Genomic DNA, 19,978 nt, shown 5'->3' on the forward strand with positions numbered 1-19,978 from the left:
GTACTAGAGTCTGTGTCTGTTTGAGGAGGCAAATGACAGGTGTGGGCTGAGTACCAGTACTATTGGGTTCCCTTGTCCTGCAACAGGGTGACTGGCATACTGTTCCTGAAACCCGGTCTTGAGAGGTGGGACTAGGCAGGAGCCAATGGAAAGCTGAGCTGGTGTGAAGTCAAGTAGATGGGGGTGGGGCTTCATGCCATTGACTGGGTGGTTGCTAGGCAACGTGGTAAACTGAAGGGGGGAACCTGTTTGAAATCTCACAACCAAGGTGGGGGCAGCAGGGGTCAGGGTGAGCAGGGCTGAGAAGGAATGGCAGGAGCTCAGTGTCAGACTGATGGGTGTGACTACGAGACTGCAGATAGTGACAGACGACACCCGCTCACTCGCACTTCCACACTACATACCATCAACCAGCAGCAGAGGGACCATTACTCAGCTCTGGGGAAGGTAAAGGGGTGCAGGAGCACCCCTCCCCCGGACTTCTCCAGGAGGCAGGCAACCCTGTAACCAGAGTCAAGGACACAGGAAGAGTAAAGTTGCCCAAAAAATACATCACCTTTGTTACCTCCCATCTTGTCCTGGGGTGCGGGATCAGGGCGAGGGGCTTCTCTTTCAGCAGCTGGCACTGGTCTCGTTTTCCTGTGTGCTTTTCCCCTTGCCGCACATACCTTGCCACACACAGAGAATGGGGTCTTTGAAGAGAAACTGTCAGCAGGGGATGCGATTGGGGACCTCACAATCAAAGGGAAGGGAAAGGCTGTGGAGGCAGAGTCGGAGGAGAGGAATGTCGCCCCTGCCAGGAGGTGCTGAAAGGCAGGGTTCTTACACCCAAAAAGGCAACTCCTCCCTTCCCCCAGGATAATTGGAAACAGCCCTTCCTGAGGAGTGTGAGCTTGGAATTGTAGGTACCCCCTTTCCTCTCAGCCCCACCTTCCCACAACCACCTAAGGGCCCAAGTTTACTCTTAATTCCTGCTTTTTACCTAAACCTCTGGACACCAGTAAGGGATGCAGAGAGAAGTGATAAAAGAGACCCTAGGAATGAGAAGTCAGCACCCTGGGTTTGGTTTGTGAGTTTATTCTAGATTTCCCGTGTGACCTTGGGCAAGTCACCAGGTGTACCCTGAACCTCGTTTTTTTCATCACTACAGTGGGATCAGTAGCTCTACCCCTCCCACTTCACACAGGTAGTTGTGCTGATCAACTCAGCCGCAGTTTGTGAAGTGCCTAGTCTTCAAGGTTATTATTCTCGCCCAGCTGCCCGCCCGGGAAGCCGTTGTGGTGTTTTGGGGATGGAAGAGGAGGCGGTTTCGGAAGCAAAGGGGTAGCTTCTTTGGGGTGGAAAGGGCAAGAGCCTTTCTGGATTTTAGAGAGGAAGATTCCAACCGATCGTGAGGTCGGAGGGCAGGAGGGGAGACAGGCAAAAAGTCAACCAGAGACGAGACTCGGAACGACAAAAGGGGTGTGAGAGACCGCACCAGGCAGCGAGGCAGGGCGGGGAGCGAGGCTGCCGTGGTGGGCGGGAGGTGCGCGAGGTGAGGGAGGTGTGGGGGGCGTGGGCCGCGGGATGCTGCCGCCCGCTCCGACTGAGCTCCAGCTCCGGTTTTTCCCTCTACCATCCTCTCCCCCTCCCCGCCTCTCCTTTAACTCCCCCCTCCTGGGCTCGGGACTGGTTTCCTCCCTTAGCCCGCTGCCCTCAATCCCGGCGAGGCTGGGGCTCCAGCTCGGCGTCCCTTTCCTCGCTCCCTTTCCTGGCACCCCATGCTGCCCCCGCCTGGACCCTGGCTCCCCCAACCTCCTACTTAGGCCGGCGCACAAATCTCGGGGTGCTGGCGCGTGGGCCGGGGCCGCAGAGGGCGCCTGCAGACGGCCCCTGCGAGGACGCTTGTAGGGCTGAGCGCTCTGGAGCGGGGGCGCTGGGACAGCAGGAAGCGGGTCCGCGTGGGAGCCAGGGGCACCAGCCACCCACGGGGTGATCAAGGCTGAGCAGCCGGCTAGCCGGGGCAATCACCCCTGGGGGTGAGCGACTTTGGGGGAGTTGGTGCCCCGCCCCCCAGACCTTGGCGGGGTCATGGGGGCCCCCCATTCTGGGCTGGGGGGTGTGCAAGTTGGGGCCCTGCTGCTTCTGGCATTTTGGGGGCTGGTGTCTGGGCTCAGCCTGGAGCCTGTCTACTGGAACTCAGCGAATAAGAGGTGAGGAGTCTGGGGTTGGAGACACCCCAGAACTTAAAGGCAGGGCAAGGGGGTGTGGGAGGTTTGGGGTCTTGGCGCCTCAGTTCCGTGAGCAGGAACGAGGCTGGAGGAAGGTGCTAGAGCCCTAATGTGCCAGGCTGGGTTACAGAGAGCAGTTATCTTGGGAGCCTACATAGAGCTAGAGGTGGGTGGTGATGTCCATGTGTCAGGAGTTTGGAGACCCCAAAGGGCAAAGATAAAAAGTTTATGGGCAGCATGAGGGCAGTGGAGTGGTTATTTAGATCTGTGGGAAACCTGCGTGTTGGGGGGGCGGGATTGGCGGGAGCCTGGTTAATGTCAGCTCTCAGGAGAGAGCCCTTGAGTAGGTGCTGCTGAGGCGCTGAGGGGAAGGCACGGGTGCCTCCCTCCCACAAGGGACTCACATTGGAGATGGAGGGAAAGGGGCTCAGTTTGGGGGCTCTGGAAACAGGGCCCCAAGGCTTCTTGGCTCTTCAGTCTGTCTCCCAACTCTTTCCCACAGCCAGAGGTGGGAGCCCTGGGGTGAACAATTTTCAGCTGGAACATATACCTGCCTTCCTGGCTTGAGGCTTCTTTGTAGAAGAAACATAGAGGCCCTCCAGCCTCTTTCCTTTGCTCTGGCCTCGAGTCCTGAGGACCCCGTTGCCCCCTCCCCCGTCTTTGCTGCAAACTCTTCCATCAGGGCCTCTGTTCCATGGCATGCTTGCTTTGCTCTGAAAAGAGGCCAAGGGTCACATGAAACTTCAAGCCATCCAGGGTAGAACAGAACCTTTGGGAGGTCCTCTGGGTCTTTGCCTCCATGCAGTTCGCATTCCCTTTAGCAAAGGAGTGTTTTTTAAACTTCCTGCTTCCTTGGGGAGGCTGTGGGAGGTCATGGGAGGTGGGGTGGGGTTTGTGGATCTCATCAAGTCATTGGTCTTAATCCTAGCTCTGCTTCTTTCAGCAGTGTGGCCTTGGGCATGTCACTTAACCTTTCTGAGTTTATATCCTCAATACTTACAGCTGTTATGAGGATTAGAGGTAAGGTGTTTGAACATATTATATGTTCTCCAAAGCAGAGCTAGGATTATTGTTCTTCTCTACTTCCCGGACTCCCTCTCACCTCCCTGTTCTGGCATCCTTCCCTCCCTCTGGTATCTCTTTGGGGGATAATCTCAGTGTTTCTTCTGTACTCAGGCTGGCTGCAATTGGAATATCAGGTGTAGCTTGAAGACATAAATTAAGACTTATTCTGATAGGGTCGAGAAAAGGCAGATTGGTGTTGTGAGGGGTCTTGGATGTGGAGCGGGAGTGGGTCATTTGGTAGTCTAGGAGGATAATTGGCAGCAGTCCTCTAGGACTTAGCCTGAGACCCTGTCTCCAGGGAGGGGCTGTAGTTGTTGGCAAGTTATGGTAGTGCAGGGCCTGTGGGTTCCCGAGCCTCTCCTACTTTGAGAAGATGCTGGGTTGTTGTTGATTGTGGTCAGGAAAATCAACTACTTCAACTCCAAAGCAATAGAGCACTTTACCCAGGAAGTCTGAGCCCCAGGGAGACTGAGTAGGAGAATGACCAGGGCAAGCTAATCTCCACACCCTGGTTCCCTTAGTCCCAGTTATGGCCATTGCTAAGTGAGGCATTTGCCCCCTGTCTCACTAATAGCTAACTTGTGACACACTGGTCAGGATCACCTTCTACATCCCTTTCCTAACCTTTCACCTCCCCACTTTGCCTGGAATCCTTGAAATTTAGTGGTGGTGTGGAGGAGGGGAGGCTGTGCCCCCATGGTTGACTGCCATGGAATAGTGAAATCACCTGGGAGGGGTGGGCTGTGTGGTTCCAGAGAGGCCAGCTCCTTGGTAACTGGCATCCTGTTGCCATGGCAACGGCATCGGTGATGGAGCGGGAGATGGCAGTGTGCATGTGGTGAGGGCGGGCTGGAGTGCATTTGGGCACACCAAGGGGCAGGAGACCTCTGAGCCTGGCTTCCTGCTGCTTCTGATGTGAGCTCTTAGAGTCCTTGGTGCCCAAGCTCACAGAACAGACTTTCCACTCAGACAAAGGCAGGCAGATGGGAGCCTGGGAACTGTTGTCCTGGAGGGGTGAGGAAAGGAAAGCTCTGGGAGCCACACCCCTGATATTTCTTCCTTGTCCATCTGCCCTTTCCCCACAGGTTCCAGGCAGAGGGTGGTTATGTGCTGTACCCTCAGATTGGGGACCGGCTAGACCTGCTTTGCCCCCGGGCCCGGCCTCCTGGTCCCCACTCCTCTCCTAATTATGAGTTCTATAAGCTATACCTGGTAGAGGGTGCCGAGGGCCGGCGCTGTGAGGCACCCTCTACTCCAAACCTCCTCCTCACTTGTGACCGTCCAGAAATGGATCTTCGCTTCACCATCAAGTTCCAGGAATACAGTCCTAACCTCTGGGGCCACGAATTCCGCTCACACCGTGATTACTACATCATCGGTACTGCTAGGCAGTGGCACGGTCAAGAGAGAAGTGGACCTTGGGCTGGCGGGTGGATGAGGGCGGTGCTCATTGGAGTCAAGACCCTTAGTGGTGCTCCTGCAGGATGTGGGATCAGAATAGGGGCAGGACCCTGAAGTGCCAACCTCTTTCTGTGCTTTTCTCTCCCAGCTACATCAGATGGAACCAGGGAGGGCCTGGAGAGTTTGCAGGGTGGCGTGTGCCTAACCAGAGGCATGAAGGTGCTTCTCCGAGTGGGACAGAGTGAGTGGGGCTGGGGGTAACTGCTGGAGGTAGGATAGGTTCAGTTGTACTCAGAGAAATGGTCAGGGGCAGTTGTCTCAGGCCTTTCTCTTGGGTCATCCCCATCTCTAGATCCCCGAGTAGGGGCCATCCCCCGAAAACCTGTGTCTGAAATGCCCATGGAGAGAGACAGAGGGGCAGCTCACAGCCTGGAGCCTGGGAAGGAGAACATGCCAGGTAGGAATTGGGGGCTGGCCCTCTCCTCTTTCTTCTCTCAGACCCCAGCTGCCCTGCCTTCACCCTTTCCCTCACTCCTGTTTTGGGGGTGGTGATAAGGAAAGAGAGGACATGAGGGTGGGAGGGGAATGGAAGCCAAATGAGGAAAAGACTCAATTAGAACTAATTAGCCAAGTCAGTGCTTCAATCAGTGCTGTCAGAGAAGTGGGGAGGATGATGTGGCAAGGAACCGCAGGGCTGGACACCTGGATTCTGAGTTGGGGCTGGGGTGGGGAGGTAAAGTGGGGTTCCCATGGGGTCTGGACACTGCTGGGGAAGCCCATGGGGACCCCCAAGGCTGGGTATTCAGATGTCCAGGTGGCTTCTTTAGCCCCTCCCCCTCTTTCCTCCTTCACCCCTTCCCCGCCAGGTGACCCCACCAGCAATGCAACCTCCCGGGGTGCTGAAGGCCCCCTGCCCCCTCCCAGCATGCCTGCAGTGGCTGGGGCAGCAGGGGGGCTGGCGCTGCTCTTGCTGGGCGTGGCAGGGGCTGGGGGTGCCATGTGTTGGCGGAGACGGCGGGCCAAGCCTTCGGAGAGTCGCCACCCTGGTCCTGGCTCCTTTGGGCGGGGAGGGTCTCTCGCCCTGGGGGGTGGGGGTGGGATGGTTCCACGGGAGGCTGAGCCTGGAGAGCTAGGGATAGCCCTGCGGGGCAGTGGGGCTGCAGATCCTCCCTTCTGTCCCCACTATGAGAAGGTGAGTGGTGACTATGGGCATCCTGTGTACATTGTGCAGGATGGGCCCCCCCAGAGCCCTCCAAACATCTACTATAAGGTATGAGAGCTTCTGCCTGGCTCTCCTAAATCTAGCCTTTCTTGGGGTGCTTCTCTGGTTTAATTCATGGTTTGAGGGACACCTCTGGCATCTCCTTGGCCCCTTTGCTCTCACTAGCTCCTTTGTTCCTCCCAGCTATTCCTCTTGTCTCTATTTTTAGGATCCCTTAAGATTTCCCCCACACCTCTCCTGCCCTCCCATTTGTCAGTGGGTACCCCTGTGTCTCTGTGTCCCTTGGGGAGGAAGCACAGGCTCAGCCTCCTCGCTGATCATGACCCAGGTATCCATGTCCCTTTTGTCCACCCAGAGTTGGGGCAGGAACAGTCTGTCTTTTGGTTGGCACTTCTTTATGCCTATCACTGTTTTTCTCTTCTATTTCATATTCTTTCTCTCTTTCCTGTCTCTAGGTCTGTTCTGTTCTTCCCTAGCATCTTCCTCCTTACATCTTCCTTTACCCTCTTGGCTTCTTATCCTGTGCCTCTCCCATCTTCTGGGAAGGGCATCAAAGCACTTCTCCCCTTAGCTCTCAGCCCCCCTTCTGACCTCTCATACCAACCACTCCCCTCAGTCCACCAAAATTGGGGGCCTTATGGGGAAGGCTCTGGCACTCCACCCCAGCTCAGGGCATGGGTAGTAGGATCTCCTCTACCCTGCCCCAAGCCTCTACATACTTATTCCAGCCATTTGGGGTGGTTGGGTCATGACAGCTACCACAAGAAGAAGTGTCCTGTTTTGTCCAGTGGCTGACAGCAAGATATGAACCAGTTGGGACATTATGGACTTTGTCTGTTGCTGAATGGGCCACTTGGGACAGGAAGTGACTTTCTCCAGACAAGAAGTGACTGGGCCTGGACAGAAATGGCCTGGACAGTGGCAGAAGCAGTGCAGCAGGAACTGGAAGTGCCTTCATCCAGGACAGGAAGTAGCACTTCTGAAATAGGAAGTGGTCTGGCTGGAACTCCAAGTGGCTTAGTCTGGGGGGTTGGGGGTGGGAAGTGGTTCTTACCCTGTGGAAAAGGGGGCAGGAGAAACTTCCTGTTTGAGGAGAAAGCTGGAACTTACTGACTGTAAGAGGACAGAGGTGGACCGAGGAAGACTTTCCTAGTATTCAGTGGCACTTCCCAGGATCTCCTTTCCCATGTGCTCTGTGTGATTTTAAGACAGCTAAGATGACTGCCATCTGCTGTCGCAGCCCTATTTGTCTTGTTTGTCCCTTCCTGTATCTTAATATAATGTCTGTTATCAACAGGACTACCCCAAAAGCCCATGTGTTCTCCCTCAGTAACCAGACGGCTGTCTTGTTCATTGCACCTTCCCTTCAAAGCCAACATGGCTCCCTTCTTAGTGACCAAAATGGTGGCCTATTGACTGGTCTAGCTGACAGTGGTACTTAGAAATGGCCACTGTTTCCGTAGTCACCAGCCTATACCTCTTCCTGCTCTCTAGTGCAGTCGGCTGTTGCCTCAGTTTCCTCCCAGCTCAGTTTTATTAGATCAAAGCTGCCCTTGGACATCAAGTCACCACCTCAATCACCAGCCAAGATGGTTGCTTTGTCCACCAGAGGTCAAGTCATCTCTCTGGTGCTATAGTTCCCAGCTCCTTCCAGGGAACAGGAAGTTAATATTGCCATGGGGGAGGTGGCGGGGTATGGCCGTCACCTCAATAGTTTTACTGTAAAAGGGAAATTTGAACAAAAACCAAAAAAAATAAAAAACTTCAAAAGTTGCTGAGATTCTGGAGAATAATGATGTGAATCTGATGGTCAGGATGGCTTTCAAGATGAGGGACGGGTGGTGTGAAATCAGGAGGAATGGGGAGAGAGAGTTGGTGAAGTAGGCAATCTGGGGAAAGGCATCATGGGCTGGGAGAGAAGGTTGAGGATGGTGACTACCTCCACTTAAGGAAGGAGAGAACTTGGGCTGGAGAACATGCAAATGAGGGTAGATGGGTATTTAGAGTTGTACTTATTGTCTGGTGCCAATCCAAAGCACCTGGGAAGCAAGACAAGTCACATTAGCAGAGTGGTGAAAACGTGTGTAGAATCTTGTTCCCTCCCACCCTTCTCAGGCACCTCAGAGTTTTGTTAGTGGAGACTAATGCAACTCATTGGAAGAAAGTGGGAAGGACTCAGGGACCCAGGTGTCAAGTGCTCATCATCCTGCCTCTTCTCCCCAAAATCCCAGGTGCCCAGCCCCCTAGACTTGGTTCCATTCTCCAGTCACAAAAGCACCCGTCAGGAGCATCACTGGAGCGAGTCAGCGGGGGGTCACAACCTCTGCCCTTCCTGCTCCTCCCCTGACTTTAGGTTCCCTCCCATCTGCCTGGAGGTCAAGGGTCCCCCTTCCTCTCGTCCGCTGGGTCCCCTGTCCCTCCTCCACCTCAGCCAGAGGCCTAGGTCCTGAGAGGTGCAGCTGATGCTAGAGGAGAGTTGAGAGCTGGGGAGCCAGGTGTCTGGAATTTACTCCTGTCTTTTGAGCCCACACTGGAGCTGCCTGAGGTGGGGAAGCTCATGGGGGGTGGAAGGGCTGGTCCCTGGCCCTTAGTGGGGGTTGGTTGTCTTGGCAACATCCCCTTCTCCACACAATGGGAAGCCCCCCTCAGCCTCCCGCGTGGATGGAGCCGACAGCCCCATCGCTGGCTATCAGCCTCAGGGACTTGGCAACCGTCACTATGGCAACTCAGAGCCCAGCAACGGGGCCCACTGAGAAAGGGAGGGGTCCAAGACTGGGGCATGGCTATGTGAGTGAGGGGCAAGGGAGTGGAGGGAGAGTTCCCTGCTGACACAAGCCTTTATAGGTACAGGTAGAAAGACAAGAGGGAAGAGAAGTGGGGATAAATACTCTCTGACAGACAAACACCTCACCAAAGCAACCAAGACATCATAACATGCTGAGAGACAGGAAGACACCTGGGGACAGATGAACAGCTGGGGAAAGGAATAGCACATACCACACAGCACCCTGGGACACACCCCCTCAGAGCACTGGCATCTACAGACTCCCCGCCAACCACCTGACATTCACACACAACACCTACAGCCTTTCACATGTGCGGTGACTTGTGTGTCGTTGAGCTATTTGAAAATGCTGGTGACTTCCACACAGATCAACACATGCCAGCCTGTTGACTTTTCTGGGTACAAGAGCAAAGACAGAGTCCTAGGGCAGCAACTACAACGAAAAGAATATGAGAGCAGGAAGACATTCTTTGTTTGTTCACTCCATCACTTGGCTTCATGTCTGCTTTGTCCCAGGTACTATGTCTGGCACTGGGAATTCATGGTGAATAAGGGAAAGTCCCTGCTTTCATGAGGTCCACGTTTTTCTGGGTTTATTTATTTGTAATTTTAAAAATAACCCCCACCCTCCAGTGCTGAGGATAGAACCCAGGCCTCATGCATGCTGGATAAATGCCCTTCCACGGAGACACACCCCCCAGCCCTGAAGTCTGAGCTGGGGAAAAGGATAATATGATTTCAGGTAGTACTATAAAGGGGCTGGTGAGATGGCTCAGTGGTCTAAAGCACCTACTTAGAACAAGCTTAACAAAGCACAGGGACCGCAGTTCAATCCCCAGCACCACAAGCCAGCCAGCTCTGCCCCCTGGTGGGCTGAGATGGACACACACACACACACACACACAAATAAATAAAATTAAAAAAAAAAAGAAAAGTACTATAAAGAAAACAGTAACAAGATGGAAAGTAACTGGGAAATGCTTCAGCTTAGGTCAGGAAGCTCCTGAAATAACTAGGACCTGGAATAACAAGGCTCTGGAATAACGAGAAGTCAGTCGGGCACTGTGGGGAAGGAAGGGCATGCCAGACAGAAGGAACAGCGGGTGCAAAGGCACAGAAATTTCTACTGCAACTCCTTGCTCCATTCCCCTTCTCTTAACACCCCCTCAACACACCCCTCATGTGAAATTTGTGCTCATCTTTTTTTCGGTACCAGAGATTGAACTCAGGATCTTGCGCTTGCCAGGCAAGCATTTACTCTACTGAACTATCTCCCCAGCTTCCTCATGTGAAATTTGTATCCCTCAGTGGCTTCTGTTTGGAAGGTTAGCAAAGTTTGCATTCCTGTACACAGGCCTGTTCAGGGATAGCAAGAAGGACACATACACATGCCCTGTCCTCCCTTCGTCTCAGCCAGCGGGAAGCAAGTCACTTAGGGCCTAGGGTAGGAGCCAATCCCATTCATTTCCTCCTTTTCTTTCTTTCTTTCTTTCTTTTTTTTTTTTTTTGAATGGGGGATTGAACTCAGACCCTTGCACTTATTCTACTGAGCCATCTCCCCAGCCCCTTCCCCTTTTCTTTTTTTTTGCCCTTCCTTCATATCTTCCTCCTTCCCTCTGTTCCTCCCTTCTTCCTTTCCTTTCTCTTCTTCCCCCTCCTTTCATGGTATTGGGGCTTAAATCCATGGATGCTGTACCACTGAGCTAAAACCTGAGCCTGTTTTATGTATGTATGTATGTATGTATGTATGTATGTATGTATTTATTTATTTTTTTATGAGCAGAATATATTTATTAAGAGAAAGAAAGCTCCTGTCCCGAGAGAGGGGGAGGGTGAGCGGGTAGTTCCCTCCATTTTATGTATTTATTAAAAAATGATTTCTGGAGGCCGGGGAGATGGCTCAGTAGAATAAGCACTTCCCTGGCAAGTGCAAGGGCCTGAGTTCAATTCACTGTTCTGCCAAAAAAAAAAAAAAAAAAAAATTTTTTTTTTTTTTTTGCATTAGGGATTGAACTCAGGGCCTTTTCCATGAGTTACATCCCCAGTTCCTTTTTATTTTTTTCTTTTTCTTTTTCTTTCTTTCTTTCTTTTGGTGGCCTGCTCAGCTTGCCCTGGGTGCCAGGCTGGAACTGCGGTCCCTGCGCTTGCCTAAGCTTACCTAAGCAGGCGCTTTAGACCACTGAGCCATCTAGCCCACCCTGTTTTGGTTTTTAAGATAGGGTCTCACCATAAATTGCAGGCTGGCCTTGAACTCACAGTGCTTCTCCTGCCTCAGCTTCCCAAATGCTGGGATTACAGATGTATGCCGCCATGCCTGGCCCTAGTCCCTTTTTTAAAATTTTTTTTTTTTTGTGCAGAACTGGGGATTGAACTCAGACCCTTGCACTTGCCAGGGAAGCACTTATTCCACTGAGCCATCTCCCTGGCCCAAAACCTATCACTTATTTTGATTCCTGCAGAACTGGGGATTGAACTCAGGCCCTTGTGCTTGTCAGGCACATGCTTATTCTACTGAGCCATCTCCCCAGCCCCTCCTAGTCCCTTTTGAAAATTATTTTAATTAATTAACTAATTGTTTTGTGGTACTGAAATTGAACCCAGGGCCTTCACACAGAGCTACATTCCCCAGACCCATTTTAGTTTCTGAGACAGAGTCTCACAAAGTTGCCTAAGCCACAGTTGAACATGTGGTCCTTCAACCTTCACATTCTCTCATTTCTTTATTGTTTTGTTTTGAGACAAGGTCTTACTGCATAGCCCAGGCTGGCTTTGAACTCACAGGAATCCTCCTGTCTCAGCTTCCCAAGTGTGAGAATTACAGCCATGTGCCACCATGCCTGGCCAATCTTAATTTTTATCTTAAGACAAGGTCTCCCTATATTTCCCAGGCTGGCCTTGAACTTAGATCCTTCTGCCTCAGCTTACTGAGTAGCTGTGATTACAGGCATATACCACTCACCTGGCTTTTCCCTTTGTTTCTTGTATGTCAGTCAGTTGCTTGGGTTTTCCTTTAAATTCTTGGAGGCCAAGAAGGATACTCAGCATACAAAACTGTCAGGCAGAGTAGAAATAACAGGATGCAGAAAGCTAGGGCCACCGCAGAGCTGCTGCCCCTAGTAGCACAGGATCAAGTCTGACCTGGGGGTTTAGCTGCAAACAGGAATTCAAACAGTCATCCTTCCAAACAGAAGCCGCTGAGGGATACACATTTCACATAAGGCCAATCTTAATTGCATGTTGGGGAGCACTGAAGAAAAGGGAATGGGTCAAGAGGTTGCAATAGGAATTTCTGATAGAGAATGACTGATATCACATCTGGCTTTTTTAGGGGGATGGGTACTGGGAACTGAGCTCAGTACCTCATGCTTGCCAGGTTAAGTGCTATATCCTAGCTCTAGATAGTGCATTTGGATTTTCAGTTACAATGGAAAAAAGTGGAGCTTCTGGGGGCCGGGGAGATGGCTCAGTGGAATAAACGCTTCTTTGGCAAGCCTGAGTGCCTGAGTTCAATCCCTGGTTCCACCAAAAAAAAAAAAAAAAAAAAAAAAGAGAGAGAATGGAGCTTCCCATGAAGCTATCACGAAGCCTTCCTTGAGAGAGCCTTGGGGTCTGTAGGCAGCCTGGGAAAAGTGTTGGTTGGGTTAGAAGCAGGGGGTTCTGCTGGCATGGGGTGGGAGAAGGAAAAAGGATGCAGAATGAATGGCAATGACAACTGGGCAGAACAAGAGATGAGGCAATGGAACCCTGGAGGGAGCTCTGAGGTGTCCAGGCCCAGGTACCCCTGATTCCCATAGGGAGGTGAAGCTGTCGGTTTCCTGATTCTCCCTCTTACCCTGTTGCCAGCAGAAACTCAGGCACCAGCTCCCCGCAAACTCAGTGGCTGGTGGGGTGGGGGGACTGCACAGCCTTGGGGGCGGCAGCTGGTGAGTGGGGAGGAATCTGTGTGCTCAGCAAACAGCAGCCTCGGTGCCCAGTGGCTGCCTCCTCCCTCATCAATCAGCCCCAGCCAAATGTCCTTGCATTCCCACCACCCCAAGGGGACTGGGGCTGGGCCAGGGTCCCCAGGGGAGTGAGATGGGGTGGGTGGGGGTGGTGCTTGGCTTCCCATCTTGGCCTCTGTTCCCTTCTCTCCAGAAGCTCTGTTCTTCATGTCATGGAATGCCTGTGTCCTGCCTGGCCCCTGCCATCCAGGGGGCATCAGCTACAAATCACCTGTGGGGGGCTAACTTGGGGAAGGAGGGAAGAGGGATGAGTCAGGGCTGCGGGGGAATCCACTCTGGTTCTCACGGGACTGGCCCAGAACACAGCCAGCAGGGAGGCTACTGGCACAGAGTCCCTGTCCTGTCCATTTGTGCCCCCCCCAGCTGGCCTCTTCATCCTGATTGATGCTCTGGACAGAAGAACTGAGACCCTGACATGCTGCATGTACTCTCTCTTTCCACCGACTTCTAGCCCCCAGCCCTCACACCATGCTTCCCAAGATATGGAGGTCTGGCACCCTAGATCACCCCAAATCTGCTGTTCCCTTTTGGAGACTGGGGCCCATGGGCCTTAGCCTCTGGCTCACCGTCCCCCTCCTCAGCCCTTGCTCCCCTCAGGGACCCAGGCGTCCTGCCCACTCCCCTCACCATAACAACCATTCTTTTGGGAGTTGCTTAAGACTTTAATATCATTTCATTAAGTCAGTAAGTTCAGAGAGGGTTGGGGGCACAAAGAGACTGGGGGTGGCCCAAAGAGAGCCAAAGGTAGGGGGGAACAAGGGAAGAGTCCCCATCCACCCCCTCTGTGGAGATGGCTCTGAGAAATCAAATATTGACAGTGAGAGAGCAGAACTTATTAAATCTGGGACAGGGGTGTGTAGGGCGCTGTGAGAATGGCCGGATGCCTGGGTTGTGAGGGCGATGAGGTTCTGGGCGGAGGAAGAAGCCCGTGAGAGATGGGGAGGATACACACGGCTAAGGGACTTGAGGGTGCAGCCGTTTTGCCCCTTTCCTTTGGGCTGTGCTTAGTCTTGCTATCTGGTTGTTTCTCAGTTGTCCCCTAGAGCCCCTGGGGACAAGACCCCCATCACAGCTGTGGCTGCACCCCCCTTCATCACTTCCTCCACCTCCACCTATGTTGATGAGCTTCAGTAGCGTTTAATCGGATTGAGCAGTAATTAGCAAAGCGAGATGTTTGATTACCTATTTAGCATAATGTTGGGGGCTGGGATCCCTAGGCACAGCCACACTTGAGGGGGGCGTCAGAAAAGAAATAGGGTCTACATAAGGTTCCCTTCCCTGGGGGATTTGAGAACCTGTCCTTGAGTCTCCCCACTTCATGCCTCTCCCTAGCTTTCTCTCCTGCGGGACTTTTCCTTGGAGGTTCTGACCAATCACTTCCCCTCTCTCTGCCATCTGGTTGTGAGAATCACTCACATGTCCCATCTTAGCCCTGCAGAACTGTGCAGCTGTTTTTGGGGTGTGGCAGGGTCTCTCTTTCCTTCATTTCCAGCTTTCAGCAACAGGAGTCTGAGCGAGGCAAGAGGAACAAACCACAGCCCAGGAGCCCATCTTAAGGATAATGATGGTGGCTGGGCGTAGGAGGCAAGGTCCAGGGGCTGCCAATTTTGGAAAGATTTTGGTGAGGTCAGGGTTGGTTTGGGGGTGCAGAGGGAACTTCCACTCTAGCAGTGGCGGATTGGTACAATGAGACCTGTCAGGTGTGAACACCAACCAGAAAAAGGGGAAACAGAGGTGCCAGCTTCTCTCATTCAGCAGAGAAAATGTCATCAATTTAGCTCCTCATGGAAATGTAATCAGTGGGCTCACTGCTGGCTTTGTCTTAATTAGGCACTATTGATGGAAGAGGGGAGGGTGCCTCCCCACCCCCCTGAGGATGCTTTCTCCCTGTATTTCCTAAGTCTCCCCAAAGCTTCTCTTACCACTGGGCAGAGCTCAGCCTTCTAGGCACAGGCCGGTGACCCCGGCTTGCAGCGCCCCCTACTGAGGCCCACCCCTCATCTGTACTCTTCCTTTTCGCTTCCCTAGGACGCAGCCTTTGTTTCTAAAGAGAGCAAAGCCCCTCCCCGGCCCGGTCACCTTCCCCAGGGAGTCTCCGCCTCCCAATAGTCCCCCACCCTAGGCTTCTCAAAGCCGATCCTCGGATTCCAAAAACTCCAGTTCCAGTGTTCCTTCCTTTCCCTCGCACCACATAGCCCAGCAAGCCTAGACCCCAGTCCGGACTCAGATGGGGGAGCAGGCAGGAGGGCAGGGGTGCTCCAGTCCCGGCTCCCCCCAACCCAGCTGCAGCCAAGGCGGCTGTCTGGAAATCCTGGAGCATCTTTTAGATGGCTAACAAGTCTCAAAGGGGGGACCCCGGGCGCCATCTGCTGGACCCGCTCGGGCCAGAGCCCACACACCTGGGAACCGGGTCTGGCGTTTGGGTTCCCCAGCCTTTTAATATCTTGCGGAACTGTGGTGCATTGTTTCTAGCCCCAGGCCTTCCAGCTCGGTCCTCACAACCTCGCCCACCCGCTTCCGGCCCGCCAGATTTAGCTGCTTTCCTCTAGGCCCCCAGCCCTTTTGCCCCACGTCCACGGAGCGGAGACCCGAGCCGGGTGGGGCCCGCAGAGCAGGGCTTCAGGGCGCCTGCGCAGAGGTGGCCGGCGCCGCAGAGCGCCGCTCACCCCGCCCCGCCTACGGTTGCCTGGGCGACGCGTGCGGGCGAGCGGCCCTAAGGGCCAAGCCCGGCAACTTCTTAGCTGTTACGGCCCTTCGGTCGGCCAAGGCAGCAGAGGGTCGGCTTGTGAGGTGTGCGTATCCGGGCAGAGGGAAGCAGGGAAGGAGTCTTGGGAGAAGGCGCAGTAGGGAGAGGCTAGGAAAGGCGCTCAAACGGGGAGAAGAGGCGGCAGTGGAGGGACGGGGAGCAAGGGGTAGTCATGGGGGGAGGGGAAGAGAAGGGGCAGTTGTAGGGGGAGGGGAGAATAGGGAGCAGTTGTGGCAGAAGAGAAAGGGCAGTTGGGCGCAGAGGAAGAAGCAGTTGTGGGCAGAGAGAAAGGCACGGGCGTGGGGAAACAGAAGAGGTAAGGGGAAGAAAAGGGGCCAGTTGTGGCAGTTATGTGGGGGAAGCGACTGTGAGGGAAAATCTGTCTACTGGTAGTTTGAAGAGATGCTCCTGTGGCATTCCCAGCCATAGAATGAGACTGAACCTACTGGGGTCTGCGCTGTGGGATCATGGGGCAAGCCCCGCGGTGGACACTGTGGAGGCTTCAGTGGGAGGCAGAACACGGCTTGATGCTTCCCTAGGGGCCAGCAGAGGAAGCTGCTTTGCCCTAGTTGGTTTTATTGATTTGTTGGCCTAACAGAACGTTTTCCTTGGAGCAAAGTACAAATCCTTCAAGTTTGAAATTCATAACCTATGATCAGTGCCGGTGGCAGCCTGTGGAGAAGAGGGAGGAAAGCCACAGGTTGTTGTCAGGCTAGAGCTGAGTGAAGAGGAATGCCTAGCAAGTCCCAGTGGTATTGGGGTTCTGACAGCGGCCAGAGGTGCCCGCTTCCTGCCATCCCACTTTTCTAAGAAGCACCATCGGCCTTCTTCATGCCCTGATCTCCTTTCCGCATTACATGATGTGAAATTCTTTATGGAATGACTTTTGTCTTTCCTGTTTCTGTTTGTTCTGAGGGAATTTGGAATCAAATGATCTTGTTTTTCATCAGTTAGTACAAATTCAACCAACGGTACTAAGCAACCTCAATACACACAAAACGGGGTTCTTGCCTCTCAGCAATTAAAAACTAAAGAGACATGCGTGGCAAGTACTGTTCTTTGTTTAAGGCTGTTGCAGATTTTAGTATGGGTAGGAGGAGCATTTTCCCACTTAATTGGGAGGAAGAAATATACATAGGAAAATCATCATGGTTATGCCTTAATGTCTTAATGCAGTGACAAAGGGTGGGGAACATGGATTCAGTTTTCCCTTTGTGGGCCCTCTCTCATTCGCACAAGGCAGAGTGGGGCAGAGTGATTTGAGCAACCACACTTCAGCTGGGGAGAAGTTTTCCTGATTATCTTATATTCTCCATACTCTGGTTACAATAGGGATTCCTAAACCTTTATTGATGGGGTAACCTGTCTTTACCCGTGTGTGTGTGTGTGTGTGTGTTAATTTCAGGTAAGAGTCTTGCTATGCAGTTTAGGCTGGCCTGGAGCTCATTTTGTAACTCAGGCTGGTCTCAAACTTGCAATGATCCTCCTGCCTCAGCCTCCTGAGTGCTGGGATTACAGGCGTGCATTTCCACATCTGGCCTTTAACCTCCATTTAGTCCTAATCCCTTGAGAGGTTTATTTTTTTTTTATTTTTAACCCAGTACTATGAAGAGAGTGGGATATTCCACTGAAAGAATCCAGGACACCAAGGCCTTTTTTCATATTGCAATGCTGAAGATGAGTCAGGGTGTCCCACATGCAAGGAAGTACTTGACCACTGAGCCACACTCCCAGACTCAAAGGCCTATAGACCCCTTATGGAGAGCAGGTTATAGGTTCCCCAAGAAAAGATGCCCACATTGGAGTCTCACTCAATTTGTGAATCTGAGGGCTGGCCAAATAGCTCAGCAGATTAAAGCACCTACAGGTGGTGCTGGGGCCCGGGTTCAATCTCTGGGCCTGCTATGCTGGCCCTGTCCCCCCCCCCGGGGGGGGGCGCGTACTGAGACAGCAATTGAGACTGGGTGTTGTGGCGCACACCTATAATCCTAGCTCTTGGAAGGCTGTAAACAGGTGGATCACTATGGGTCTGATCTAGTGAGACCCTGAACACACTGTATACCCTTCCCTAAGATACAACAACAACAACAACAACAACAACAACAACAACAACAAAAATCGTGAATCCGAAGGGACAACGGTGAAAGACTAGGAAGTGTTAACAGGAGGCTGGGGTAGGGTGGGGTCTGACTGTGGACTCCCAATATCTCTGTACCTGCAGGTTTTACCTGCACAATGTCAAACAAAGCTGACAAAAAGCGGAAAGCGACCAGTCGTGTAGGCCCCCGCCCCCCCAAGGAGTTGCGAGCTGCTCAGTCCACCCTGGACCAACAGGCTACGGAGAGCACCCAGTCTGCCACTGAGCCTGAGTCTGAGCTTGAGCTGCCCAAGGAGGAGACTGGTGGGTATTTGCTGGGGCAGGGGGGTGCTCAGAAATGGAGGGTAGAGAAAATCTGAGGGGCTTGGGCATAGAATGTTTGTATTTCAGGAAGGTCTTGGAGTGAGGGAAGAGGTTCTCTCACTTCATAGGGGCTATGTGACCCCCCGGCTGTGAGCAGAACCTCAGCTCTGCTGGTGGATCCCTTTTTGTCTGTCTTCCTCCTGGCTAGCCTCATACTTGTTCTTTCTGTCTTAAAATTTCCCACCACTGCTGCAGGAGTTCACCAGCCAATCCTCTCCTAGCCTCTTCCTCCTCATTTCAAGTGTTCTTGGTTGCTCCCACCCCACCGCAGAGGGTTTGATCTCTTCCTTTTTCCCGTTTTCACCCTGGGTGGCAAAACAAATAATGTTTTTCTCCCATTAAGCCCATCACCATGGAGACTCAGCCTGCTTTGCCACCCTTTGAATCCTAAGCCAGCCTGATGCTTTCTACCATCTGTTGAAGGCTCCTGTATCTCCGCCCTCGTTTTGGCAGGGATTTGGTAGACTGCGGAGGTTCAGGTTCAGGGTGACAGGAAAAGAAGTCTAGAAGGAGGGAGCAGAGTTTAAAGAGGCTGTGTTTTGTGGCTTTGATCCAGGAGCCAGCAGGGTTGGAAGGTTTTGGGTAGCTATTATGGTAGGTGGGCTTCCCCTCAAAGCACTGGTCAGTGTGGAGAGGATCTTGCTAAGTGTAGACCCTGCTTTTTATCTGGGACACTTGCACACTGCTAATGGCCTGTAAAGATGGAGAGAAATAGAACCCCACTCCAAACTTTTTTTTTCGTAATACTAGGGACTGAGCCCGGGGCTTTTCTTGTGCATGCCAGATAAGTGCTCCACCTGTGAACTACATACACAACCAGAATCTCCCTTTAATATCAATGGTTAAAAGCTTAAGTGAGGGTGTGGGGGAAACAAAGGCCCAGGGACTTTGGAAGCTGCCCTTGGATCCAGGACTTTTGAAATGTGCAGCACTTTTTCTTGATTCTCAAGTGCTTGGCTGAAAACAGTTTAAATGAGATGGTCCCTAGAAGCTGCATGCCAGGAGAGGCAGGGGGAGGTAGGAAAGAAGGCAGGTAGGTTTGGTTTGGGTCAGTTTGGTTTGAAGAATCCTCAGGATCAAAGGGAAGGTCCTTTGAAATGAATGCTTTGGCCTCCAGACCTGGAAATCTCTGCCTCCGCCAGCTCTCAGCATTCTTATTGTTTGGTATGGAGCCTTCCAGCTGCCTAGTAGCCTGGGTGGAGGTTCAGAGAGGATGTGGGTCTCCCAGGCAGCCCTGAAACTAAAACTAATCCCTGTAATGGAATTGGAGAGGGGCTGAAGCCTGTCCACAGGCGATACTGGGGGCCTAAAGCACTTCTTGGTAAAAGACTGTGGATTTTAGAATAGCAGCCTTTTTTTCTTTTTTATGGCACTGCGAATGAAACCCAGGGCCTCTCGCATGCTAAACACACACTTTGTCTCAGTGCTGCACCCCAGTCCTAATACCTCTTTTTTTTTTTTTTTTTTTTTTTTTTTTGTGGCTGACTGAGCCTGCCCTGGGAATGGGGCTGGAGTGGCATGTAGTGTCAGGGATTGAACCACAGACCCTAAGCTTGCCTAGGCAGGTGCTTTAGTCCACTGAGCTATCTTGCTGGCCCCCTGATAGCTTTTTGAGATCTGTATCTATATCCTAAACTTCCTTCCATATCGTTTAATTTCACTATAAGAAGAGTCCTAGCCCAGTGTGATAGTGCAGGTCTATAATCTCAGCATTTAGGAGGCTGGGGCAAGAGGATCACCAGGAGTTACAAACACAGCCTGGGATATATATAGTGAGTTCAAGGCCAATCTGAACTTGGGACCCTGTTTAAAAGAAAGAAAAAAAAAAATCCTAACCAAGGATCAGAATCCCTTTCCTGTAATTTTCAAAAGCTCTAACAACTGAAACACCTCCCTCTGCCCCTGCTGCCATCTAAACCTATTTGATGATAAAACCTACCCTAAACTGACATGAAAGTATTTATGGTCTGTTAAAGCCACTTAATATAAATATGCATATGTTCGGGGGCCAGGGAGATGGCTCAATAGAATAAGTGCTTGCCTGGCAAGTGCAAGCGTCTGAGTTCAATCCCTGATTCCACAAAAAA

General features: G+C 52.4%; 2 protein-coding genes across 2 annotated transcripts in view; both read left to right on the forward strand.

The window, feature by feature from the left end:
- Nucleotides 1–1,565: 1,565 nt before the first annotated feature.
- Nucleotides 1,566–7,672, forward strand: Efnb3 (ephrin B3). Its single transcript, XM_004638425.1, has 5 exons — nucleotides 1,566–2,192; nucleotides 4,361–4,653; nucleotides 4,825–4,917; nucleotides 5,029–5,133; nucleotides 5,543–7,672. Exons 1-5 carry the CDS (start codon nucleotides 2,071–2,073, stop codon nucleotides 5,950–5,952), a joined length of 1,023 nt encoding a protein of 340 aa, XP_004638482.1. The 5' UTR covers nucleotides 1,566–2,070; the 3' UTR covers nucleotides 5,953–7,672.
- Nucleotides 7,673–15,406: 7,734 nt separating this feature from the next.
- Dnah2 (dynein axonemal heavy chain 2) overlaps nucleotides 15,407–19,978 on the forward strand; it is a 117,773-nt gene continuing 113,201 nt past the window's right edge. Inside the window, exons 1-2 of the mRNA XM_023723334.1 lie at nucleotides 15,407–15,476; nucleotides 17,652–17,831. Of these exons, the coding sequence (XP_023579102.1) occupies nucleotides 17,666–17,831 (166 nt within the window). The 5' untranslated portion in view covers nucleotides 15,407–15,476; nucleotides 17,652–17,665. The remainder of the gene's footprint in view (nucleotides 15,477–17,651; nucleotides 17,832–19,978) is intronic.

The sequence above is a fragment of the Octodon degus genome, unplaced genomic scaffold (genome assembly GCF_000260255.1).
Source record: "Octodon degus isolate 3935 unplaced genomic scaffold, OctDeg1.0 scaffold00098, whole genome shotgun sequence".
Lineage (NCBI taxonomy): Eukaryota > Metazoa > Chordata > Mammalia > Rodentia > Octodontidae > Octodon > Octodon degus.